This window comes from Acanthochromis polyacanthus, chromosome 10, assembly GCF_021347895.1.
Source record: "Acanthochromis polyacanthus isolate Apoly-LR-REF ecotype Palm Island chromosome 10, KAUST_Apoly_ChrSc, whole genome shotgun sequence".
In the NCBI taxonomy this organism is placed as follows: Eukaryota; Metazoa; Chordata; class Actinopteri; family Pomacentridae; genus Acanthochromis; species Acanthochromis polyacanthus.
In genome coordinates this window covers 12,843,339-12,870,667 of record NC_067122.1, presented here as the reverse complement: position 1 = coordinate 12,870,667, position 27,329 = coordinate 12,843,339, and the positions used below count along the sequence as shown (strand labels likewise).

The window sequence follows — 27,329 nt, the reverse complement described above, 5'->3', positions numbered from 1 at the left end:
AACATCCGTTTGGATGCAGGTCAATCTTGCATTGTAAACATATTTGCATTGTAAACATATTTTTAACCTTTTCTTTCACTGGGATGCAGGTCAATCTTGCATTGTTGTACCTCTTATTTCAGGGGTTCTTCTAAGTAAGTTTCATCCTCACAGACTTTAAGAGTCGGTACAAGAGCATCAACTCAATCCACAACTAAATCTAAATTATGCACACTTTCTGGTTCTTTATGTACAAAACTGATTAATTTGTTTGACCTTTTCAATGGATATAATGAAAAAAAGCTACAAAACCAGTGTATTACTTGGTTGTATGTGGTTGAATGGGAGTTTTGAGCTGTTAAAATTCACATGAATGGAAACAGACATACAGAGATGATTCTGTAAAAAAAAAAATTCAACCAGAAAAATACTGGACGTAGATCCAGTTCTAAAGGTTCATCTCTAATTGACAACCTCCAGGCTTCTCATCTTCTTCCGTGACCCGGAAATCACTCATCACGAAGCACAATCCCAGTTCCTAAAATGCATCTTGAGGAGAGAGGATCGAAGATGGAGGCGTCTTGGTGTACGAGCTCTAATGTAGGATGCACAGATGTATCCTAGATGAAGTCTTTTCTGCATCCGTGACATGAAAGAGGCGTAACACAGCTGGAATATACAAACCATGACAGGAGCAGGGCTGACAAATGTGTGTATAGTATATGTATATATCTCTCAATCAGAATATCTGTCAGGTTGGTTACAGAAAAACTATGGACAGATGAAGCAGCTGTGCCACACGTCGTATTTAATTGACATCACTTTAAAATAACGGCTCTGAGGCGAGGATGTCTCATTTTGTTAGATGTATGTTGCTTTGACTCCTCTCTCCTCGTGTCTTTTCCTTGCCTCCTCCGCTCGCATCTCATTGTGGCGAGAGGGACAAAGACAGGAATCGAGGATGTACAAACTGGAAAATAAGATGAGGGGTCTGAGTATGTGACCATTGGTTGTGTGACAGAGCCACATCTTATTTGGTAGCCGTAGCTCCACCTCTGACTACTTGTCCAACTTGTTGCAAGTGATCATAAGCATTTTGAGGGGGTGGCTGGGGATACATTGAAAGCAATACAGCAATAGAGAATACCTTACAGAATTACATTCCATTATATTTTGAATTGTCACATGGTGTTTTTCTTTACATAAAGAAATTTCCATCATAAATTGGTGCAGAAAATTTACGAATTGGTGCAAAAAAATTCATCAGACTGCAGGAAATCAAGTGTTTAAAGTTCAGAATAGAATAGAATAGAATAGAATGACTTTATTGATCCCCAAAGGGAAATTCAATTGTCTGGTCTCATCTTTCTGCTTTTGAATTAAACAGTCTGATTGCTGATGGCAAGAAAGATTTCCTGTTTTTACTGAGGCAGATGTGAAGTGAAGTGGATGATCTTTGAAATTTCTGAAGAAAAAAAAACTCTGTAATTTCCTGTGAACCTTCACCTAATGTACCTCACATGGATGTGACTGGTATTTTACTAAAAATGCATGTGTTAGTTGCTGCTGTAGTCTCTTTAGGAGCTGTTCTCAGCATGGGTGAATCATCTAATGACCAGTATATAACACTGTTTGCCTGCTTGGTAACAGTACAGCAGACACTCAGGTTTCTACACTGATTCGCAGTGTTTCCACAATGGATTCTGACAAATGCAGCCTACTCCTACAAAGTATTCCACTCAAGTATTTGTGTAATCTTGGTCTCACGCTGTGAACAATACAATTGTTAAAAATGACAAAGGCTTCTGCGAGTGTGAGCAGTGTGTCTTGGTTTGATCAACACACAGTGAAAAGATTACTTGGAAAACAGGAGAGCAAATGCTATTATACTTCCACAATTAGAACTGCACTGTGTACAGAGACATGATGTGGTCAGCCGTCCTTCATCCTCATCTCATAAACTCCCTTCAGGCTGTGTTCTGCAGAGATACTGACAACACCTGCTCACTACTTAATCCAGTCTCTAATGGTACCAGCATGTCAAAGGGAGTTACTGTTCATTTAAGGTGATTTAAACAATGTGCTCATTTTAGAGAAATTTCAAATCACACTTTGATAGTTTTTCCCTTGAGAAAATGAAAACCTCTTTCCAAGTGTTTTCCATTGCATTAAGAACATGAATGGCTAAGCATGCATACATGAGCTGTTTTAGTTTGTTAGGTACACATGGCTGCCTGCAACTAATGAGGATCCTGCATTTATGAACATTATAATAACCAGTTATTGTTGAAAATGTTCTCATGAGGTGTTGATTCAGGTGTCATGTGCTGATTAATATTTATTCCTCATACATACAGACATGGTGGATTAAATATTAAAAGAAACTCTCTCAGTGTAATGCAAAACAATTCAACAGCCACCAATTGACCATCAAGCTATTGTATGAAGCTGTACATGCTCAAACTTGAAATGACTTCCAGCACATATAGGACAACTCATCCACGAACTATGTTTCCTGAAAACTTGGATCATGTAGGTTTTTTACAGAATTTCAAGAAAATCTGAAAGAAAACATGCAAATAAATGCACATCCATGCAAGTTGGACCATCAACACATCAAGAATGATCTTTTAACCTAAACCGCGAAGCTCAATCAACACTATTCTAAAGGTTTCAACAGAAACGTAACATTACAACCTCCATAAATGGTCTGAAGTTTTGCAAAATTGTAAAGGTAAAAGCTGAGTTCAAACATACACAAACACACAAAGCTCAGTTCTGGTCAATAAGCCTCGGATATATTTAGAAAATAGCTGCTGTGTCAAATGATTTTCTCCTCTGCCCCACTATAAACTCTTTTTCCACGGCCATCACAAAATCATTTTAAAGGCAAATAAAAGCATTTACCAAAGGACAGAGTGCCAGTCCCTTTTTCCAAAAACTCCAGATTGCTCTCAATTTCCACTCCAGTGTGAAGTCAGAAGAACACTATTCCACAAACAAGGTGTCAGGCTGATTCGAAGTACAGTTATGACTCTAAGTCACAACACTGTGTCTTTCGTCTGCTGTCAGCAAGCCAGGTTTCTTCTGCAACTCCCCCTAACCCCCCCCCCCCCCCCCCCCCCCCCCCCACACACACACACACACATTGCTTTATCAGTATGCACCGTTATTTCCTGCATATTTATTCAGCCACATTCCCGGAGGATGATTAAGATATTCAAACAATGATCCGACAAAGACTCATCTCAAATATGAAAAAGACTTAAGACATTATACCACCTGAGCGCTTCCCTCTGCAGGTACAATTTAACAAGAATCTAAACTGCAGGCAGCACAAAAACAACTGCAGAGGAGCATCTTCTATTCTGAGTTGATTTGTTATTATATACAGACCTATTGTCTCAGCTGGATTTCTTGCCAATTTTTATATAAATACCACACTTTCAAAATAAAACTTGACAGACTGTCAGGGAAGACTAATCAATTCAAAACTCAAGTGTTTGTAGCCAACCCAGCAGCCCAGTATGGATTATGCAGTCTGTGTTATAGCAGGGATACTTGGAAGGACTTCTGAAAATTACACAACAATATGGGGACCTTTGTTCCTCTAGCATTTGGACTATAGCCTAGCCTTTGAAAAAAAACATTGGATGGGTAAGCTCTCTGTTTTATATGCCCAAGTTTGTTTAAAAAAACAGAATATAGTGTACAGAGTTTGGATGCATTTTAGAGATGTCAGCATTAGCAGACAGAAACCCAGTACTATCCATCTGCAGCTTCTTATTGATCGTCTGCGTTTAAGCGTATAAAAAATGTAAAGCAACCAACTGATAGCTGTCTTTTTCTCTGTGCACATTTTCACCAGAAAAGACTTGTCATAAATAAACTGAAAGTTTTTCAGGCAGAATTCAATTACTCCTGTCAGCCAGCGGTAATGAGTAACAGTCAGTCAGTGCATGCTCTCATTCAATTTCGTTGTCCATAGGGAATGATGTTTGTCTGATGTCTTGATTTTTTTTTTTTACAATGATGTTCTTTCCGTGCCCTGGTTAGTGTAGCAAAACATTCAAATCAAGCCCTAATTTGACTCTGTGCCTCAGCAGATGAAAGCAGCCTTGGCTTGCTTTTACGGTTTAGTATGAGAAAGTGTGTGTTTGGCCACATTAGAGCTCTCTTTAGTCAAATAAATAGCCGGACTTGAAAATGACGAGAAATAAGTCATTCTGTCTGAAACATTTCACAATTTCTTATGTGAGAGGGCTTCAACGTATGTTTCATAAATCACGAGTCCATTTCATCCCGCTCATCCTATCATCAGTTCCATGCGATAGAGCAGAAATCTATAGAATGGCTGACCCAGTTAGATCTAATCTCCTGCTCAATACATTGTTTAGTTAAGAGGGGAATCTCGTATAATGAATAATTCAAATTCAATTACTGCATATTAAATGCAAGCTGAGCTCATCAACAACTATCATAGTAAAATTTTAACAAGAGCTTTGAGAGGCATGGCCTTTTTCTTAGCTAGGATTCAGTTTATTCAGTATTTCCCTTTCCACGAAACATTTATGACTATATCTCCCATGAGATGATGGCACTGTTTGTCTGCCTCTATCGATTAATTTGCCAGATCACACAGTCCCATTTTCACTTGGTAAGAGTGCACCATGCTGTATCAATATGCCCTTTCCAGTCAAACAACAGGGTTCAGGTAGCTGCTCCACATGGCCTTCAGAGAGGGAGAACGGATGATATTTAAAAAGGTTCTGCTCAGCAGAAAGCCCATAAGTTTAAAATGACTGTCGTGGCATTTGGTGTCATCCATTTTGAGATCAATGGACGTTGGGTTTGTTGCTCAGGCACAAGTGAAAAATGTCATTAACTCCGCTGCCCTGTACAAAGGAAGACAGCCAATGCAGAAATGTGTCCTGGAGAAGGGGACAACTCTGTCTTTTGGGATCCTGGTAGTTATCTTTGACCTCCATCTTCCTTAATCCCTCCATTTCTAATTACCTATCCCTTCTTCTCATCCTCCCTCCTTACCTCATATCCCTGCAGCCTGACTGATGGTTAGCAGATGATCATCTGGACAGGAAAGGTTGAGGTGACTCCCCAGTTTAAGTCACACCTCATTAAGTGAGCTTCACAGTGTTCCAGTTCACATACTGGTGCGTTCCTACTTGGATGAATTTAATGAGTTGTGGAGGAGTAGCAAGGCACCATAAAAAGTAACTGAAGCCAACGTGTTATGAGATGCAAAACAATGTTTGCCACCGTTTTCGAAATGATGTGAGGAAGGAGTTACTGTAGGTGCCTTGGTGTTGGCAGCATCTGTTCTGGAAACCAGATAGCGCTAAATCTAAAAGGAGGCCAGGCCTTTCTCTGGAGTATTTTCCCTCAACATGAATATTGATGGAAATGGGTCTCAAGTAGAGTGCAAAACAACTGTTAACCCCTCTACACTGCTGAAATGTTGTTAACAGTGCTTGCTACCCCATCATCATTCACAGCCAGAGAATCACTTGTCTCGAAACACCACTCGTGCATTGCCACCAATACAGCCACGAAAAGAGGTGATCACAAATCGTGTTTGTTTGCTATACAACATTACCACACTGCATTCAAATTCTGCTAGTCCTCTGATAGAAGCAAAATCAGTTTATGAGAGAAAGGAGGCTCTGAGGTGCATTTTGGCAGCTGTGCACGGCACGTTGGGATTCCTGGCACCACATGTACTATCAGCCTTACACAGGCATGAAACTTCACTGCCCCCAAGTCAACATCAACACAAAGGCAGGTAATATCTTGTAGACAGACCTCTAGCTTCCATCATGAGGTCAACAACAGCAGCAGCAACAAAAACAGGAAGAACATACGTTAAAAAGACTGGAGAAATTCAAGTGGAAACTGGATTCCCTTTGAGTTTGAGAAAACAGTTCTTGTATATGTTTCATTAAAACAGACTTATGCTGACCTAAAGATACGGACATAAAGGCAGGAGGAAGTCCAAACAGTGAGAGAACCTTGTTTGAAAACTAGTACACATATGATAATGTTGTTTTTTTTTCAACACAAAACAGTTAAATTTTGACTTTCTTGCCAAGTACGAGTCATAGCATTGGCCATATCTTCTCTGATGAGTCTAACAGTGAAATATATCGTCATTTTGAAGAACAAATGAATAGTCGCTGTAAATGTAGGTCAAAGAAGGTGCCAAAATAGTCACAGTGGAATATTCTATTGTTTTTGAGACAATAAAGACAATTCTGTTTTCTCAGACAAGTGAAGAAACCTCATCAATCAATAATTACAAAACCAAAACCTTTTAGATGCAGTGGTAAACGTTGCTCATATTATGTAACATACCTTACAGGGTATTTTTGATATTTGCAAGTTAATAATAATTTCAGCACTCATTTAAACAGCAAAAACAAATTAGCACCAGTGTAGAGAAACTAATTATCACCAATAAAACACCTCATGGTTTCATTCAGTTATGCATGTTGGTCACACAATTGGTGCATTTCTACAGAAAAATACCTGACAACTAAAATGAGAAGAATCCTAAGTTTCCCAAACGTCTGACTCAGAAGGTAGTCACTTGTCTATCTGAAATGGAATTCAAATTCACTGACAACAGTTTGCATTTAATTTATTTTAAATTTTTGTTTGCTTCCACAAAAAACACATATTTGATTTTATTGAGATTTGATTGTTTACAAGAAATGTCGGAGTGCAAACCCTTGAAGCCGCTATTATGTGTTTTAGCAAAACGGTGACTGAGTGCACTATTCACATGCCTTCCAATTATAGATGGTCATGTAGTGGAGTTAGCATGCACAGACTTTGATTAGTTCATCCAGTTCTGTATGTACTGTAGAGACAAAAGCAAATAGTCTATCAGCAAAAGGTGTCTCCTCTTTTTGTTCATACAAACCTGACAAAATTAGGTTCCACTGCGAGACGACTGTGGGTTTAAGTCAGAGTTTAATGAATGAAGAAAGAGACAGAAAACTTGACTTCTTCATTGTCTCACAAACCGACCCAAGACACACATTTAAATTGCAAAAAGCTTCTGAATGGAAGAAGAGGAGATCGCTAGATAATTAAACCCATAGAAGGCAAATACACTGAATACTGTAGAAAACTCTGCAGTGTACAAGGGTGAAGAAAGAGCGAGGATACAACAGAGAGAGCGGACCAGACAAGCAGGAGGGAAGGAGAAAGGCCAAGTATCAGACAGAGCATTCATTATCACCGGACTGACCTGCATATTGCGCTGTTGGAGAGTAATGGGAAAGGACACACTCATCAGCCAAAGCCCAGCAAGAAAGGCGCTTTTCATTCCCCCTCTCTTTCCCTTCTCTTAAACAATCTGTCAGTTTCTTACTCGGTTCAATTTCTATTTCCAGACAGTGTACTGTGGGATTATTGTTTTCAAGAATACACAAGCAGCTGACTGCAACATAGTCATACAGTGCCTAATGCAATGCATAATAAATCACCTGATTGTATAAAAGCTAATTGTCCATTTGATGAGCATGATTATTCGTTGTTGTGCACTTAATGGTTAGTTAAACGAATTAGCAGGAAAAAGGTAATATTCTAAGGCAGAGTAACAGCCTATATAGATGTATGATAACAAGATACAGGTGGTAACGGCTCTTGTAGTGGTTTTCTGGGGCTTTAACGGTAGTGCTCTGAGCTAAATGTTAACATGCTGACAACAGTGGTAAATGCCAATGTTGACAGGTATGTTCAGCATCTGAGTGTGTTAGCAGTTTGCGAAGCAGCCAAAAAACCTGCTTGGTTTTTGGAATTTGGCAAAAAAAAAAAAAAAAGGACAAAGTACCGGAAAAACACGATCTTAATACAATGACAGCAGTAGATGGAAAGTGAAGGGGGCATACAAGTTATTACAGTTCATCCTCAGGGGAAAGGGGATGTCTGTATCAAATTTCATGACAATCCATCCAATAGTTGTCAAGACATTTTACTTGAGGACAGGAGAATGGGTAAAAAAAAAAAGTACGGGAATTACCAACCTCAAAGGTATTCATTATCTGGGAACCATGCCTGTACAAAATGTCATGAAGTGACAGAGATTCAAAGCACCTTGCACCGCTTTGCAGCACTGTATAGGGAAGAAAATATTCAGCTGATGAATGCATAACCTTGGGAGTGATTTGGTTTCATGATCCACAATTTGCATCTAATAATTATAGTGGTGCAATTAAAGAACATATTCTTCATTGTTGAACATGAAATAAACATCTGAAACAGTGCACAGTGGTTTAAGTCGACTAAACCTTCCACTCTGGTTTTCAAACTCAGAAAATGGCTTTTAGAAATATCCTGACTTCACATGCTGATTAAATGGAGTATTCACGTTTTCATTTTTTAAATAAATTAAGTAAATGTAACCCATGTAAATATCTTCAGCTGTATACTGTAAAAAAATGTCTCTTTTGAATTTGCATAATAATTGGCAAAACACAAAATAAACTCAGCAGCCAATTATTATTCAATATATGCATTTTTACAGGTGCTAATAACATGCACTGTGTCAAAACTCCAATTAATGTGCCAGATTCTCAGAAGGAGCTCCCCTGATGTGTTGAGAACAGTTTCCTGACAGTATGAAAGTTCACAAATCTTGTCTTAAGCTAGACATTCATTCGTGTGCTGCAGTAGGTTACCTTTGATGTAAAATTCCCTCACACGACAGGTTATGTTTCAGTTGCATATTTTTAGGTTCAGTCACAGAATGAGCCTTCACATGCGTGTTTTGACAGTGTGTCACTGCGTCACTGCTCTCTGTGCCTGAATCCTTTAGAAATCATACACGTGAGCATAAATGAGATTATTATTTTGAATCAGAAACCTTGACACAAATAATTGAGAGTATGCAGGAGATTTTTATGTCTGCACAAAAAGAAACAAAAGTGAACATGGAAAAAATAACCATGATTAAAGAGAAATATATTAAATCCAGGAAAACATGAGGGAGGATCTGAAGTTTAGGCAAGTAAAAAGAGGAAGATCCTCTGAGATAGAAAATAAGACCTTTAAAGGGTAACTGGTGATGTTGTTTGTATGTGAAGCAAAGATTTGACCAGCAAATTGTTTTGGTGTGATGTGGAAATTCCAGATTCATTCAAATAACCATCTCTGGAGCTCTACAGCACAGCTTAGTAAAAATACTTGCACATAGAGTACACATTGGCAGTAACATGCAGTCAGGCCTCTTACCTGCAAATCGACTGGATCTGTTGTCTTTGTACATTCTACATATGCAGAGTTGTCAGGTGTGATCTCTTCGTCTCTGGTCTTGTAGCAAATCTGTTTTGGAAAACAAAACCAAGGATAACAAAGGTCTGATCAGTCACTGTTTTTGTTATGCTCACAAAAATATCACAGAAGAGTCTGACATACCACAACGCACAACCCGACTTATTCATTCTGTAGTCGTTCAAGGACACTGAGAGAGGGGAGCTTTTAAGAAGGGGCCAAAATAAAAGGGCTTTGTCTTGAATAGAGAGAGAAGACAAACAGAGGAGACTGTAATTCATCCGCTTCTCCAAGAGGCACGACCTCCCTGCTTTGTGGAGCAGAAGCTCATCCGAGCCAGAGAGGGCTCTGAGGCACGGGAGGGTCCCATTGACTGCACTATTAACACTCAAACTGGGGGGATCAGCATAGAGGAAATACTAAACTCTGCCAGAAGCATGCACAGAGAATTCTGTAATGCATTTCATTCCACTATGAGAGACCCTGAGGGTGCCGTGATGACCAGAGTAATTGGCTTTCTCCAGCTATGATAATCTGCATCAGTCATGCCATGCCAACACACTCTCAGGCCACGGAGAAGGTCACAGCGATCCCCAAACCTCAGTCCACACTGCTGACAGCAGCGTCTGAATTCTTATAGAAAGACATTCATGCTGGATTCTTGGGACTTTACCTTTAGTTCAAAGACTTGACACGTTTTTAATGTTAGCACTTAAGGTGGAGTTTCTTTTACATTAAAAACATTGCATAAATAAGACAATTTTCATGTTTTGTTTTAGAGCTAACGATTACATACAGCCCAATAGAATACAAATTATATAAAATGAAAAAAAAAACCCATCTCCACACATAAAGCACATATCACATAAAGTAGAAGTAATGGGCCACCATATCTCATAGAACCGCCTTGGTATTTTTCTGCATCACTTCTGTTGTACGGAACCTTACATGTCAGGCGGTGATAACATTCTTATCAGTGACATGGAGCTGTGCTTATATTGACATGTACTGCATGTGACAAATGCAATAAGATCTTGGCACACACAATAATGTCTTCACAGCATCTTCGCGAGTCACCATGCATGCACAGCTCTGCAAATCATTCCTTCATAACCTACAAAATGGAGCATACAGTAGGCCTGAACAGTTAAACACTGACATCAGTTGACAATACATCCTGTGCCAGCGAGGCTTTGGTGGTGCCACAGTGTTAAGGTAAACAGCACCTTTATCATGTCAACTCAAAGAGAAATGCTCTGAAATGTAAGTTAGATTAAAATATAGAGAGCAAATCAAGCATTTCACCTTGATAGCATGTTCATATGCTGTATTATACATAACACCTGGGTATTGAGGTCACTGCTTGGTACAATTTTGGAAATACATAACATTAAACCACATCTTTTTCTGTTTGTTTACACACTTTACAGAACAGATTATGGCAATGTCTTTCTTTGCAAAAAGTCTGTCAGTACTGCTGCAACTGGCTGCAATTGCCCAAAAAAACAAGATTTTCAAAATAAACAAATCACCATGAACATTCTCTTGAATAAATTTGAAATAACAAAAGAACAAGCCATCAAGTTGCAGCATTTAGAAAATGAACTGTGTTTAAACTGCACTGTACTTGTATTCACATTAGTAGTTTTCAGCCTCACATGACGATTGTGCAACACAAATACTCTCTCACAAAAAATACATAATACCCATTAAAGTGCAGCATTTACAGAGTTAATTATTAGAGTCAGGTTACTCTCCGTAGCTCTACATGTCCACCCATCGATCATAAGGGTGACAATGAATGAATTTTGGACATCTGTGGCTTGTCTTTGTTTATAAAGGCCTAGCATGACTTGCTGGCTGAAATGTAGATGAAAGACTATTTCGTAATGCTGCTCGATTACTTTCAGCACGTGTTTAAAATCTGAGATTTATACAAGAGAGTATGGTCGATTATCTATATTATGTATAATAACTGCTATAAAAAAAACTGTGCCATTTGCTGTTGCTTTGGCTCAGTCTGAACTGTTGCTAAGAGGCTGCTTAAATACCACAGGGAGCTGGGTTTATACTGCACTCACTGTTTTTTTCTTTTCTTGTATCCCTCATGTTCACATTCAAATGAGTGAACAAATTCGACACACGCTCAGCTACACACTTGATTGCAGTTGAACAATGCCGGCTTTCATCTGATCCACCTGTCTTTGTCCCTCATTGCTGTAGTTAACTGAGCAACCACAGTGTTCCCAAACAGTGGACTTTAATGATAGTGGAAGGTCCTCAAGCTGTAGCTGGTCGCTGTTGGCATCACGAAAACGGTGGAACATTGAGGTTCAAAAGGAGTTCTTTACACACAAATGAAATTGGCTGTATGTGTTGTGAGCTGAACCGAAAAACGAAAAATTTTCAGCGCAAACGTGCACCTTTGCATCCTTACATGATAGAGCAGCGGTCCCCAATCAAGGAGGTGTAGGTGAAGTCAGACATGGGGACTTTGTGGGTCTGCATGTTCTGGAGGAAACAACAGTGTGGAGTTACATCTAAACCAAAGACAGGAAGAGATTATTTTCTAGGGCTAAAGCATTCTGACGCACAGAGATGAATTTTTAGGGGTTTAATCAATATCCAGAGAGGGACTGTAATGACAGAGAATGAGAGCAGAGAATCATCTGAGTTAATGACAGCCAACGTTCATAACAATAAAGAATCCTATTTGATTGTCTGGAATCCGTTTTTGTCTTGCCTAAATGGGGAAAACATCTCTTAAGAATTACAAATTATACTTTTGACATGATTGCTTTTCTGATGTATGTTTCATTTAACAGTTTATGCATTTTCAAATCTCTACACATTAGCATACAAGTGCAGTTCGAGGGCGCTTGTATCGTCGGTTGTACCAAAGTGATTTATTGATATTTTCGCTTTGTGGTTTTATATGTTTTTATGGGTCACTTGGTGGCTCAGTCGTGAACTTGTACAGTGCTGTGAATGTTTGATTCATTGTAATTACACAAATTTTTAGACTAATTCTTTACTCCCCGTCAAATACATTGCTAACGACATGACATGCATAAAGTATTTTGTCACAATACCTGATGTGAGGGTAATAGGACTACATATTTCTGCCTGGCACTACAGTTTAATTAATTGCAAAAAGCTAACAAATAATATTTTGAGAAATGGAAGAACAAACTCAATGAGAAAACAACCATGAGGCAGGCTACACTAAGAATGAAATGATAGCTTATATTACTAAAGGCTGAGGCCCATCTTCATGAGTCACTGTAACGTCAGGGTGATGTAGAATAAGAGCATTGGGAGCATATATGTGATAATAGACAACAATGGCAATAAAAAAGGTTTGCATGATTTTTCAAAATGTTGATGAATAACTCTGAGCTGCATAATGCCTCCTCTGGAAGTAGCTTGTTGTTCAATGCACAAACAAAATCTGTTCATTGAGGGCTAGACTCAAACAATTGCTAGTGTTCTTAGATGTTCATTTAAGAATTATTACAGGTAAGAAATTCTAGGTACACAATGCAAATCAATCTGGATGTAATGAACTGTCTCAGGTTATTTAACATCCTCAGCATAATTGACCCTTCGCTAAGCACCGCCCCCCTTGGTTACTGTTGCTACACCTGTCAAGCTTTCCCTCCTAGCATGAAATATGGAGTTTTTAGCGGTACCGGTATACCGGTATATTTCTCAGGAGATATATGCACATTTCTGGACATATTCTACAGCGATATCAGAGAGAAGCAGACAGAAGGGTCTCCAATATGCTTTTGAGAACTACATTCACCAAATTAAATGTTGGCGGAGTGCAAATGAAGAGGATGTTAAAATAGAGGGAAAAGAAAAACTTCCAGTTGCTATTACTGTGTCATCAATTGTGAGTATAGGCAACACTAGTGGAATAAAAACAATGCTTGCCCTGTTTATACAGGTGATGAATTTGCATGCGTCTGTGATATAACCAAATTTATGAATGAGGTGTCTTGATTAACTCTGCAAACCTTCTATGACCTAATCATAAGATTCATTGGAAAACATTTGGTAACATTAGTTTATCCCCCGGAGCACAGGACACACAGACACAGTGAAGTGGTGTTCATGAATGAATGCACAATTGTTTCCTTTTCCCAGATGGATTCAATATAGACAACAATGCAGACTGGATAACAAAATGCTTGGGGAATGAGGACAAGAGAAACATGTTGAAAACAATGGCCCATGTTCAGATATGCACACTTAAAGCTGGAATATTAAAAAAAAAAAAGAAAGAAAGGAAAAGGAAAAAAAAGGTTTGTTTTAAATAAAAGGGAAATTATTCCCATGACAAGAAAACATTTTTAACACATTTCAGCCTATTTTTCAAAACACATACTCATCTGTAATCGTTGTTTTGAACAAAGTGGCTTGTTAGGACAGTGCTGCAAAAAATCCCAAACTAAAGAGCACTGACCCATGGTTTGCAATTAAATACTAATGAAATAAATGGAGAACAGATTCTTAACCAACGAGGCAAAAACCATGAAGAGGATTTTTCCCACTACAGAAAAGCTTAGGTGCAATGACAAAGTGTTTATCTGGAGTTCCATGAGTCCAATGAATGTAAAAACACTTAGGTGATGATTCAGAATGAGCACAAAAACAACACTCAGAGTTCTATTTTCTGACTAAAACAAAGGTAAAGTTAATTTTTTTTTTGACAAGTCCTCTCAAATTATTCACTAATTAGCATCTTGCATCAAACATAATTGCTGAAATCTCATTAGAGGATCTCAAGCAGCTTCAGTTTATTATTTAAATGGAAAATAAAACAAAAAGCTCACCAGGCACCATCCTGACACAAGCAACTGACTGACTGTTACTCATGCAGAGCTTGATTATATAGCTGAAAGTAACAGCTCATGCAATATTAACATCATCACAGACATGTCAGCCTGAACTGATCTGTAAGAAAGTGCCACAGGCTATTTGTACAACAATTACATATTTTAGGGGTGATGAGCTTTCTTTGAACATCAGTGGGACTAATGTAGTCTGTTTTATAGCTACTTAAATTTTCATGTACTGAAATATGTTAGCCATCGATGGTAGCTGATGTTACATAAAAAGAACAGCATCTAGTGTGACTTGTCAGTCAAAGAAAGTTACACTGTGTTCACACCTTTTGTTCAGACGGAAACAGCTGTTCCATTGTCATTAAGTGTCAGCTTTCGCTCACAAAAACGTTCAGGATTATCATCAGAAACAACGTTAACACCAACATCACCACTCAGAGCACATGACAGCACCTACGCCTATTAAAAATGTAGTGAAAACACGGTTATGTACAATTTTATTCACCTTAAATCTGTGCTCTTTTTTCTATAAATAACTAAAAAGCTGTGCAAGTAAGAAAAATACTGAGCAGCATGTAGTACTGGGTTAAACAAACTAAAAGATCACATAATGTGTGTCTGTCTTAACACAACTCTATCGGTGTGTACTTGTAAACAGAAGATCAGAATGGCTGATGAAAGTAAGGTCTGGTCTTGCACAAACAGGCATCTGGATCTATAGGTGGTATAATACTGAGAGCCAGTAAAACTGCAGAAAATGTACCACAGTAATGACAACGACAAAGCAAAATCAAGGCCAGCAAGAAAATGCACACACTCCCACTGTGCGGAGAGAAAAATAGGCTGGCTAGTCACCATCAGAATGGCATTAGCCTAAACTTCGGAAGAATAATGACAGCTATTTTAATTTAGGAAAATGGGAATTTTTCTAATGGGGGGAGTGCAAAGAAAATCTCTTTTTAAAGTCCTTAGTGGGCACAAAAACAAATGGCATTCATCACTCTTAAGTAACCCACTCCCCCCATCATACTTCTTATTACCAGCATTTTTCATTTCCATACACTTAGTCCTAAAATACTTTTCTATAGTTGAGAAAAAGCATGAGATGCTAACTTGGGCAAATGTGTACACTAATGATTATGAATGAAGCGGAGAAGCTGGGAAGAGAGAAGTTTCACACTGGGCTTTGAAATCCGCCTCTGAAATTTTGATTCAGATCTGGCATACTTAACAACACGCAAGCTCTAGTGTAGGCAGGAAGACAGAGCATTATGCTGCGCCCATTAGAATTATTAAAATGGAAAACTAGATTTTTTCTTTTTATAAAAACGAAGAAGAAGGTTTCGAAGGTTAGTACAGCACAGGTTGCTGATTGCTTTGGGCTTTGATGCATGGTTATTATTGAGTCAGTGTTCATGTATACCTAGTAAATCAACACCATAAATAGATGACAATGTAATTGTATTGCTTCAAAATACCATAAGATGTAATGCTTCTTGCACATTCCCCCTACAGATATTCATCATTCAGACTACATTCTGTGTGTTAGCTTGTGTAAGCATGTATGTATTTTCACACACTGTTGATTACATTCATCTTCGTGAGGAATGCGCAAGACCAGACACCTGTATCTAGCAGGGATTAGAGGATCCCCTCAATGAGAAGAGGATTATCAGAGTCAACTGCCCTCTACAGTGATGGAGAAGGGAGATACCCCATAAGAGCCCCAATAGGTCCATTCATCTTTTGTCTCCACAGCAGGGAAACAGTAGCCTGGAAAGGCACAAACCAAATCGCCCTCCGAAACAATTCACAGCCTTTGATTAATCATACCAACTTCACAAGAACTGATCGGTGCTTCACAAGTAGCTCTTATGTACCTTTTCTTTCCTGTAGCCGTCCCTCAGCCTGCACGCTTATCTCTGTGATAAAGTACCTCATTTCCCACACAGGGGCAACAAAAAGAAAGCTTGGATGATTCTAAATTTGTCTGAAAATCATAGAAATATGTCCACTGCATAGAGTAGGATGATGCAAAGCACAATCAAACTACTAGATACACACAGTGATGGGTTCCAAGTGTACATATATCTGCTTATGTTTAAGATGTGTGGTGTTGTATTGTTATTTTGCAGAAACTCAATTCTTGTAGCCCTAAGTATGTCTCAACTGGAAACAATATTCAGCATTTTAATATTAGACAGCTTTTCTTGCATTTTTGCTGTCAGAACTAGTTGTGCCTACAAACACTATTTTTACCATCCATGCATTAATAACACCTTCAAGGTGTAAGGTAATGAGGTACCATTTAACATAATCTGCATGGGGTGACCTGATGGGGTAAAATGTCCAGAGGAGCTAAGTTTGCAGTTTGACTCCAGGTCAGCTAGACCTGAGCTGCCTTTTACTGTGTTTTCTCTTTATCTTTGCTGAACATGAAAATAACCACACAACTGCAAAAACCTACCTTAATGCGTACCAATAAATGCATAAAAGGTCTCTACTTTCTTAGGAATGTGTATGTGTGCTTTTTCCCTTGTGTCAAAAAACAGATCATGAGGGCACGGGGCCCACAGAAGAGCTGCTGCAAACTGTTGAACCCAAATGAAATGAAATGGCTGTGATATAAAGGTTAAGAAAACACAGTGCGCTGCAGTTTCTGGCATATGGGGTTGACTGGTTAGACTGTCAGGGCTACCTCCAGTGAGCAGGTGAGTGTCAGAATTGGACCACAGAGCAGTGAAAGAAGGTGGCTGCATCAGATGAATCATGTTTTCTTTTATATCATGTTGACAACTGGGTCGTTTAACTGGGGATGAGATGGCAGCAGGATGCACTATCAGGGGACGGCAAGCTGGCAGAAACAGTGTGATGTTTTGGGCAGCAAGACTGCAGATATGAGTATTCAGATGCTTTACTGTGTGACACCTGATATTTAGCCCAGGTGCCTCCCATTTCCACTGATGATCTTTCCACTGTTTCCACACATTTGACTGGAATCCACCTGCAGTGAATTCAATTGACTGGACATGCCTTGGCAGGGCATACACCTTTCTATATCAGCTTTTACCGGTAAGATTAATTGTCAGAGGAAAAATGAGACCATAAGGTCAAAGGAACTGTCGGCAGAGCTCAAACATTGGATTGCGATGATGCACAGATCTGAGGAGGCTACATTGAAGGTTCCCAAAGGCAAGGTGGCCTCAATAATTCTTTAATGGATCAAGCTTGGAACAACCAAGACCAAGAACCCAATGGTCATTCTGGCTGAGCGATAGAGAAGACTTTCAAAAAGATAACCATCACTGTGGTAGTCCACTAATCAGGAAAGACATGTGAAAGTCCAAATGGAGTTGACTATGTGAAAGATTGAATTGGTTAACCTGTCACATTTTGAAGGAACCAGGAACCATTCATCAACTGTCCAATTCATCAACTGGTGGTGGCAGCATCGTGCTGTGGGGGTGTTTTCTGGCAGCATGGGCAGGGGTACTGGTAGGGGTTGAGGTAAAGCGCAAAGTACAGAGATCATTTTAATGAAAATCTGCTCTAGAGTGCTCAGGATGTTAGACTGTGTAAAATAGTCCCCTTCCAACACGACATTGACCCTAAACATACGGCCAAGACGATCCTGGAGTAGCTGTGGGACAACTCTGTAGATGTCCTTAAGGGGCCTTGCAAGAATCAAGACGTGAACCTAAACAAAGATCTCTGGACAGGCCAGGAAATGGCTGTTCACAATCTGTCCAGCCTGTGAAGAGAAGAATGGCTGAAATTCCTCAAACCCAGGTGTGGAAAGCTAGTTGCATCAGATCCAATGAGATTTGAGGCTGTAAGCACAGTCAAAGGTACCTCAAATAAGCACAGAGTGAAGTGTTATGGGTTACTTATGTAAATGTGATATTTCATTTATTTCTTCTCATCAAATTAGCAAAAAAAAAATCATGATTTTAGTTTTTGCTTCTTTTTTAATGGTGTAAGTATATGTGACTCTCTAATTTTTCTTCAGTTTTTCTACTGTTTTTTTTTTTTTAAATGCCCTTCTTAGAAGGTGTTATTGCTATTGCATAACTCTGAGAAACATTCCTCTTGCATTTCAATGCAGATAATGTATGTGCATGCGACAAATAAAAACTTTTGAATCCTGGAGTACAAATTCCTCGGAGGGGCTTGTGTGACTGAAAACGCTCCACTACATGGAAGTTTTGGCATGTTTGCAGTGATCTGCCTATTCCTGTCATCCTTTCTACAATCACAGTTTGTATGCACTTTGAAGTCCATCAAATTCATGCTTTTAACTACATAGAATAGCAACTGCATTGTTTAGTATATGTACAGAAATACAGCCACAAGTGTGCCCACACTACTACAAACATGCAATCATGTGGTACCGTATTCGCTTGTTAATGAGACCCTGCTGGCGTGCTGAAGAGATGACAGTCTGTCAAACCTTCCTACACACAGGGAAACAACATGTTGAGAGATGGCAGCATCACTGTGCTGCAATATGTGAAGCCACAATGTAAAAACAGTTGACCATAAATTTAGAAAATGGAAAAACACTAAGGCAGTCATCTGTGCCCTCTGGTTGCATTTCTTGAAGATATTTCTTTGTCATTAATGTTGAAATCATTTCTTTCATGTTAAAAACTACTGACATTCACTCCAGTCAGCTGTGGGTGATTAAAATGGAGCAACAAAACAAAGCATGTGTGCTATAAATCATCTACATATCATTTCTAGCATCCAACTGGTCGCTTGCGTCGTTGTCTTGGCAGTACAATATAGATTTAACACTGGACGTCTCAGAAAATGTAGTTTTAAAATGATTTCAAATACTTAGGAAGTGCAAGAAAGCCAGAGGGCAGAAAGAGGGCAAGAAGAGGACAGAAAGAGCAAAGCAGGCATATCCACTGTTCTCCACCATTTAACAATCAAAGACGAAGAACTTGTTGCAAGTGGGGTGCATCTTCCTTCTTGTTGATATGGCTCAGGCTGAAAACTCTAATGTTGAGCAGAAAAACAATTTTCCACGGTGTTAACAGACATAGCCAGAGGACCAACACAGTACTACTTTCTATCACCCTGACATAAGAAACAAGCCTATAAGTGTGAGGAGTCCAATACAATGTGTGCAAGTTTAAAAAAACAAATGAAACTCTATCTTGGTTTGTGGAAAAGTTCACATAGAGTTTTAAGAGTTTGGTGAATGTTTTCTTTAAGCACTTGGTCAATGATCTTACCACTTCTATGTAACATCATGAAAAGTGCTTTATGACCAATCCAAACCTAATGAGAATAAATTCATGAGGAAGACTAATTTAATTATTTGCATTTGGGCGGCTAGAAGTAGGGCTGAACAATTAATCAACTGCAGTGCAGATTAAACTTACAATTTAAAACAGTTCAATCAGCAATTTGTACAGGATGCGGTTTAGGAAATTAAATACTGAGAGTAACACTGCATCTCAATTTTATTTAATTCAAGCAGAAATTTTCAGGGGATGTTTATGGCTGTCTATTTATCAATGTGTACTACATGGTTTAGGCACAGATGCTGTGGTTTGACTGACCACAGTGTCATTATTTAGTAGCCACACCTCGTACATTTTACAGCACATCTAACCTAGGGTTTAAATATTCAGGTTTTACAACCTTATGCCATCCTCCTATTGTGACAGTCACTTCTTGATGATACTTCATGTGGTAATGCTCCATCACATGTTCTAAATCTGTTACACTGCAAACTTTAAACTGAATTTTGAATTTCAAAAGATATATAACCAATATGACTATTCAGGCCCAGCTAACGCCATCAAATATGAGTAATTTTTCTGAAAACATCACTTTAGCATTGGCAATAATGTAATTAAATGACAAATTACTGCAGCTTTAAATCCTACATTAAATACACCAATATGGTATCATTGTACAGGGTAGAGTGAAGAAAAACACTTTACCTGTCATAAAATACAAGCAATAAAGAAATGAATGAAACCAGGAAAGCAGCTTTTCATAATTTGTAAACAAAGTCCTGGTCTCTGGGCCACGAAACTCTGATAACTGACAGCTGTGGTGGTGGTTTTAGGAAACAACCTAACTGACTGAACTGTTTCACTAAAGGCAGTCTTGGGAGAGGCTTTCGCTCCGTAATTTACGAGTGGGCTGGGAGCCAGTGAGTGTTGTTTAACAGCCGTAGACACATGCTGTCTCTGCATTCATGGCCAATGAGGAGGTTGGGGAAATCATTTTCTCCCACCCGCTCAGAGACACGGTGAGCTCCAGCCCAGGATATCATTTGTTAGTGCCAAAATAAAAGGACAGAACTTGAATCAAAAACTGGAATAATAAATAGGATTTAATATCAACTAGTGCGGCAGGGACAACAGTTTAGGTGGCTAAATTATTATTAGGGATTAGTTTCCCCTTGAGAAGAGAATCTTAAAGAAATCTTGAGTGCGTGCCATGAGTTCATTATGTTAATTAAGCAAAGTATGGCAAAGAGGAATTTAATGACAATATAAAAGCAAATGACTAAACATTAGACATGGCAATAAGAAGGAACAATGGGGCGTTGTTTTTAAGGTCTTCGTAATTATCTTCGGTCTCCAGCCTGTAAAACAAGAATGCTTTTCGATCCTTACAAATCCTTAAACACAGTGGCCTTGAATGCCTGTTGTTTCCCTCAAGGTTTGGCTATAGCGGACAAAATTCTTTACTAAAATATGTAACACATTTACACAGTTTAAGTATGTGCAACTTATGTAGCAGGCTATTGCTGGAAAAGAGCAGGGGTGTTGAGTCAACCAACCCTTGGTAAATACAGGTTTAAAAAAGCAGTCTTGCATGTGAAAGGCTAGATGGGGCTCAGCTCTCCTTGTCACAAGTACTTAAATCAGGGAAGAAGGGTAGGAGGCAGGGTAAAGCATGCATATAGAGAGGAAAGGATGAGACATGGAGGTAATGGGGACATATCCCTGCCTGTACCTCAGATATCTTGGTTAGATCAGCAATGTGCCTCAAAGGACTACAATTTTTAAAATTCATTTCAGTTGGAAAAATACTCATGAAGGGAAAACAGCATCTGACAAGAATGAGATTCTAAATAGCAAACAACCTTTTCCCTCAACAGGAAATTGATTTGTTAAAAGATTTTTGAAACCGGAAAATCTTTGACAAACTCATCTGATTAAGTCAAAACTCTTTGTAATGAGGATGCTAATGACTGAAATGGTTTTAGGGGACCCAAACAGACTCATTGACCCAAAGATGGTGTTGTTATGTGATGTATTACAACACTGTGTGTGTGGGATGCTGTGAATCAATGGCCATAGGCAGAAGAATTCAAGTCAAACTCTGTCACACTTTGTCTAATTAGCAAAAAGGTCATATTAAGAGAAAAACAGGTATAATTCTTCTTGTCATACAATGAAAGCTCAGTGTTCAGCTGTCTCACTTAGAGTGTGTCTCTGCCTGTAGCAGCTCATGGACTGGATGCCCGCTGATCCATATCTTCTGCGCAACTAAGATACAGAGAAAAATAAAAAGAAGAAAGAACAGTCAAAGGCCTTTCTTTGATTGGTGCTTAAGTTTCTGTGTTTTATCCTGCAAGAATCCACAATTAAAAAGAACTTAGCTGCCACTCACAGTAATAATGAAATAATACAATCTGTTCTTCCACTAAAGTGACGAGAGGAAGCATCCTCATTCAGCTGGTCCACTGTGTCCTCTCCAATCCTGACCAGTCCTCAGCCTTTGACTGAAAAGCAGAGTCTGTTCTGCTTCTAAATGCAGGTACCTTTTCTTACAGATAATTACTTTGTCCCAATCCACAAACCACCTCTAGATAAGAGGTATGAGCTGCTTAGGAGTAAAGACAAACTGTGCAGCATGCTGGCACATGAAGCCTTAAAATAGTTTGGGATGAATAAAAAACTGAGCAGCTTTTTGAGCAAGGTGGCATCACACTGCACAAAATTCATTGGGACTTTTATTTACGATAGTTGTTTTTTCTCTCTCTTTTTACTAATAGAGTAATTTTGCTTTTAAATTTGATTCCTTCTTTAAACAACTCAAGTTTGTTGCTTGTAACAATGAAAATGTGTACATCACTTCATTCAACTTTATGTATCTGTGTTCAAGATACCAATTTAATTTAGTGAAACATACACGATTTTTAAATGTTGTTTAGTAAATGCTTTTCATTCATGTCAAGTATTCAGAGTTACCTCAAGTCAGCTTAACATTAACTTATTATGTTCAGGTGAAAGTATATTTCTGTCTTATGTGTTAAAACCATATAATGATTTCATAATAATTGAAATGTTTCTTTTAATCGTTGTAATATTTAAATATTAATGGCGGCCAAACAACCATCTAAAATATATGCAGCACGTGCAGCAGTATTTTGATAAATACATCTAGCTGAATAACTGAATCTTCTTCTTTTCCTTTCGGCTTTTCCCTTCAGGGGTCGCCACAGCGAATCAATTGCCTCCATCTAACCCTGTCTTCTGCATCCTCTTCTCTCACACCAACTACCTTCATGTCCTCTTTAACCACATCCATAAACCTCCTCTTTGGTCTTCCTCTAGGCCTCCTGCCTGGCAGTGGGAAACTCAGCATGCTTCTACCAATATATTGACTCTCTCTCCTCTGGACATGTCTGAACCATCTCAGTCTGGCCTCTCTGACTTTATCTCCAAAGCCTGAATGTTATACTATATTTACAAAGCTTTTACATACTATAACCTTACTTCTGCAAATCAGTGCATATTGTCCATCTCTCTGCTTTATCTAATACAATTTCCAACATTAATACTTTACATTTTTTAAGCAGCAAGCAAAAACATATTTCTTGAACCTAGTGGTGTTTTCCACTGAATATGTAACACCTCAACACAGTGGCTCATAAATATGCTGGTGGACCCCTAATGTTATTTTTAAAAAAAAGTACAAATGTGAAAAGATAAACTCATATTTTTATCTTTCTAAGGGCCATCAGGAAAATGAGGCAATACGACAACAGGAAATGCAATTAGCAAAATGCCACAAAGCAAAACAGTAAAGCAGGATTCAAAGCAATATGAGAGCAGAATAACCTATATCCAGCACTGCCACAATGTTTAGTTTGACCCTGAAAATGAATGGGATTAGTCACAATGAGTAAACATAAAACAACACATAAATTGTGGGACAAGCTATTTAAAAATGCTGCTATGACAATCAAAATTGAAAAAAATCTTTCTCTGTCCACGTTAATACTCCTCCTTCAACCAAATCAACCTTGAAGCAGCGTATAAATAATTCATTGTTGGACACAGCAAATAGTTCCCTCATTTTGCAGGAGCACCATCATCATGGCTAATTAAGCAACCTAAGGTCATGTACTTCAATGAGCAATGTATCTGCAATCCAAACCAGTCAGGTCAGCGTGCTGAAACTGAGGTTAGCTGGGAGAACGGTAGACTGACAAGTCATCCTTAAAGCTTGACACAATGTGCCAAGTTATCTGCCCTCCTGTCCACATGATAAAAGCAGCTATGTGAGGTTGATTTTTTTGAATTACATTTACTTAAACTAAAAACACTCTCAGTGGCCGAGACCATAATTTACTGAGACTTAAATACTGAGCTCATGTGCCCATAGTGGAGATGTATTTGTAAACCGCTCCTTGCTGGACAAAATAAAACAAGAAAAACAGCACTACTCTTGAGAGAATGTAGGGTAAATTCAAGTTTTTAAGTCTGATATCTCCTGTTGTTTTATCATGACTGAATGACACGAGCGCAAATCAACAAGTTTATTCAACCGGCTGTGAAATTTGTCAGTTGTCTACTCCAGTGCTACTGGGCTAGGATGGTCTAAAAATGCGGGTGTTGATCTGGATCCAGTCAGACTCCTTGTATTTTGGCAGCTCATCAATAAAAACTGAGTGAAATACAGTTGGCATATATTCAACTATTCACCCCTGTAATTCTACAGCAAGATGTCCCTTCTTATCTTGTCTCTAACTGTTCTGTATGATCCATTGCATAAGATATTCAGTCTTTTTTGAAAAGAAGTTAGATTTAGTGAAACCTTTGCCTGTCACAAATCATTCTCTAGTTCACTACTTCCTGTAATGTGCTCATCTAGTCAATAATAAAAATTGAGATTTTGGACACTTCCTAGCTGCCATCATTTTGTGTCATTACTGAAATTTTGTCATTTTTTTGCATCTATATAAGGCAGAACAACTGCATTGTTGGATTGTCAGCAGAAATGCCACAGATCAATATTTTTCATGCTACTGTATCATTACATTGTAAATGTTTTAAGAGGACACTATATACATTTGCACTCTTAGATTTCATGTAAATAAAATTCTGTTTCTCCTATTCTTCTTTCTAGTCAAAGCCAGGCACCTAGATTACCCACGATTCATCCTAAGCTTCAGTCAGAGATATGGGGAGTGGTACACTCACAACAACTAATGCAGCCTCAAGCTGCAAACCTGAAGCACGGAGGCATACCGGGCTACAGAGGTCTGATAAGCTCACTTCTTTCTAACTCTGCACCCTGACATTGGTTTATTTTTGGACTTGCAGTTTTCAGACCAGCATTGCCTCAAGTGGCATGACTTGAGGCAAATTATCAGATTTCACGCAGCTCCATCTGGAGTCAAAGAAAGCTTTGTCAAACTTTTTCACATATGCAGTAGTATAGTCGAACAGACATTTTTGGTCTCTGACAGCGCACACTAAAGCAGCATCTTGGACAGATTTTCAAACCTGTTTCTGAGTGGGAAGATCAAGATAGTTCAGACAATCTCTATCCTCCAGAGAGAGATGTTAGTAAATGTGCTACTCTCCAGTGTAGACTTAGATCCGGTAACAAACTGCAAAAAACAAAGCAACATGAGCCTACATTGCTGTGTTTGGTCAGTGAACATCGCTGAACACAACATGGGTGCAATCAAAGCTGTGACTAAAGCTAAATGACTAAATTTAAATAGGTTCATTTGAGGCCTCTGCTGATTGGCAATAAGGTACACTATCAACAAACAATCGCATTTAAACAGCACAAGTAACTTTGCTCTTTAATTCTAAGCAGTTTGCGATAACTTTTCCATCTGCCAATTTGGCTAAACCCTGTATCTCCATTCTCCATATGCCTGCTGCCACTGCTCGATTAGAGCCAGTGAGGACATGTGTGTCCTCTAGGTACATGAGCATGGTTCTTTTGCCCGCTCCGCTATTTACATGCCAGGTCTATTTCTGCTAGGCAACATCGTCTCTCAAGCTGAGGCCTGAAATTCATTCGTGAATGGTTATACAGTAAATGCAAACATCTATCCCATCACCCGCCGGCTGCACTGCTCCACTGGTTGTCTTCTACCATGACAGAGTAAACAGGAATTACACAGAACCATCTATTTTCGCTCTCGATGCTCTTGTTCAAGGTTCCCAACACAATGCTACATCAAGCCATTTTTAGCTGTCATTGTGTCGTTTTAAAAAAAAATCCATTAGGCTAAGTGTCCATGTAGTGTTTTTTTCTAAGCACCAGCATCTTTTGAAAACGGTTCCTATTGAGAGGAGAGCGGCTGCAGTCACATGCAGCCCCCTAGAGAGTGATCCATCTTTTCTGTGCGGTCACCCCAAGTGCTTCTAAATTGTAAATGTCTGAACTTTTAACAAAGGCACCGATGCTTCTTTTCGGTGCCACCAATCATATGGGCGGGACTCTTCACCCTGGTAACCAAGATAACGGAGGATAAGCTCATCCTGGGGGTGTATTTTCATCCCAAGCTGTATGGCATGTCAGAAATTATCACAACAAGACTCAATGCTGGTCTGTTGTAAAACGGTGATTAGAGTGTATATGTATGCTGTCAAGAAATTGTTGTCATAGAAACAAAACCCCATATGTAGTGTGTCTGAGGTTTTTTTGATGAATCACTGGGATAAAGTGCTCTCCAGCACCCTGCAGAGTGATTCTGTCAGAGAAAAACAGTATATGGGCACCCACCGTTAGATGTCTTTACATGATTCAAGCTCATAATGAGAGTAGATAAGTTGTCTGCTACCTGTTTCCTCACATACTAAGCATACTGACACTTAGAAAGACTGCTCATCTCCGTCTGGCCCAACTGATGGATTTCCAAACTCTGCATCAGCCAAAGCTATTAAGTGGTCTGCTGGAGCGAAATGACTTTACTGTTCCCAGAGTGCAACATTAGGCTCAGCAATTCCTGCCTGCTATTGTCTAGGGCCACTGTGACAAAGTTAATTTCTTGCCAGACAAGCACAAACATTTATGCCGACACGCACAATAAATAACAACCAAAAAACAGAATTATCCGAATGGCTCTATTTTCTCTTTTTGCTTGAAGCAAAGATTTTGGTCACATGAGGTGACGCATGCCAAAATGAGTTTCCTTCAATAAAAATAAATGAATAGCTTGGTCTTTGTATGCATTGGCATTGACAAAGTAATAGACGAACATAATCGAAGCTACTGTGGAGCACTACAATGACTATCTAGAACAGATTACCCATTCACTATCCTTGAGCAAGGACTTAACATATGGCTTGCACTATTCAGTAAAGTTTACACCATTCTAGACACCGTTTGCATAGATAAACTACATGCTCATGTGCAAATGCACATTTTTAACTGACATTTGCAGTGTATATACCATGAAAAACTAACATGTTCTGTCGTGAAAAGCTGTACAACTGACTGTAAATGAGTGTGAAAAGAAAATTAAAGAATGCAGAACCCTGCATTATTCCTGGTCATATCTGAATGTTAGGTAATAAATGTACTCTTTCTATTTATGTTGACAGACTAGAAGGTCCAGGCATCTTGTGGTACTGTATGACTCAAGGTGCCTGCCATGGTTAGCCAAAAAAAGAGTTGATTTTCCAGTTCAGAGCTGTGGTTGTGGCCAAAACCCCAGAAGGACCTGTGAAGGCGCAGTGCACACATAGTAAAAACGATGTAGCCTAAGGACACAGCGAAAGGGTAATTTAAGTAGGTGCCTGTATTAACAAGCTCCTTACATGTGAAAAAGAGAACTAAAATTATCTGTGCCCACACTTTTGACATCATTCCTGTTGTCAAATCTCTCAGCTCTACTGAAGGAATGATTTATTTCTCTTTGGAAGTGTCAGCATGCTTTGAAAACTTCTGTTCTGCCATACGGTCAGATACGAC

At 38.9% G+C, this 27,329-nt stretch overlaps 1 protein-coding gene across 6 annotated transcripts in view; it reads right to left on the bottom strand.

Moving 5' to 3' along the window:
• Nucleotides 1-27,329, bottom strand: part of enox2 (ecto-NOX disulfide-thiol exchanger 2) — a 189,231-nt gene that overhangs the window by 137,587 nt on the left and 24,315 nt on the right. For 3 of the 6 annotated variants that reach the window (XM_051954617.1, XM_022213930.2, XM_022213948.2), the window contains one exon: nt 9,235-9,324. In XM_051954617.1, coding sequence (XP_051810577.1) covers nt 9,235-9,268 — 34 coding nt within the window. In that variant the 5' untranslated portion in view covers nt 9,269-9,324. Of the gene's footprint in view, nt 1-9,234; nt 9,325-11,710; nt 11,734-21,582; nt 21,650-27,329 lie in introns of those variants that run through there. The other 3 variants (XM_022213922.2, XM_022213939.2, XM_022213957.2) reach the window with 2 other exon arrangements.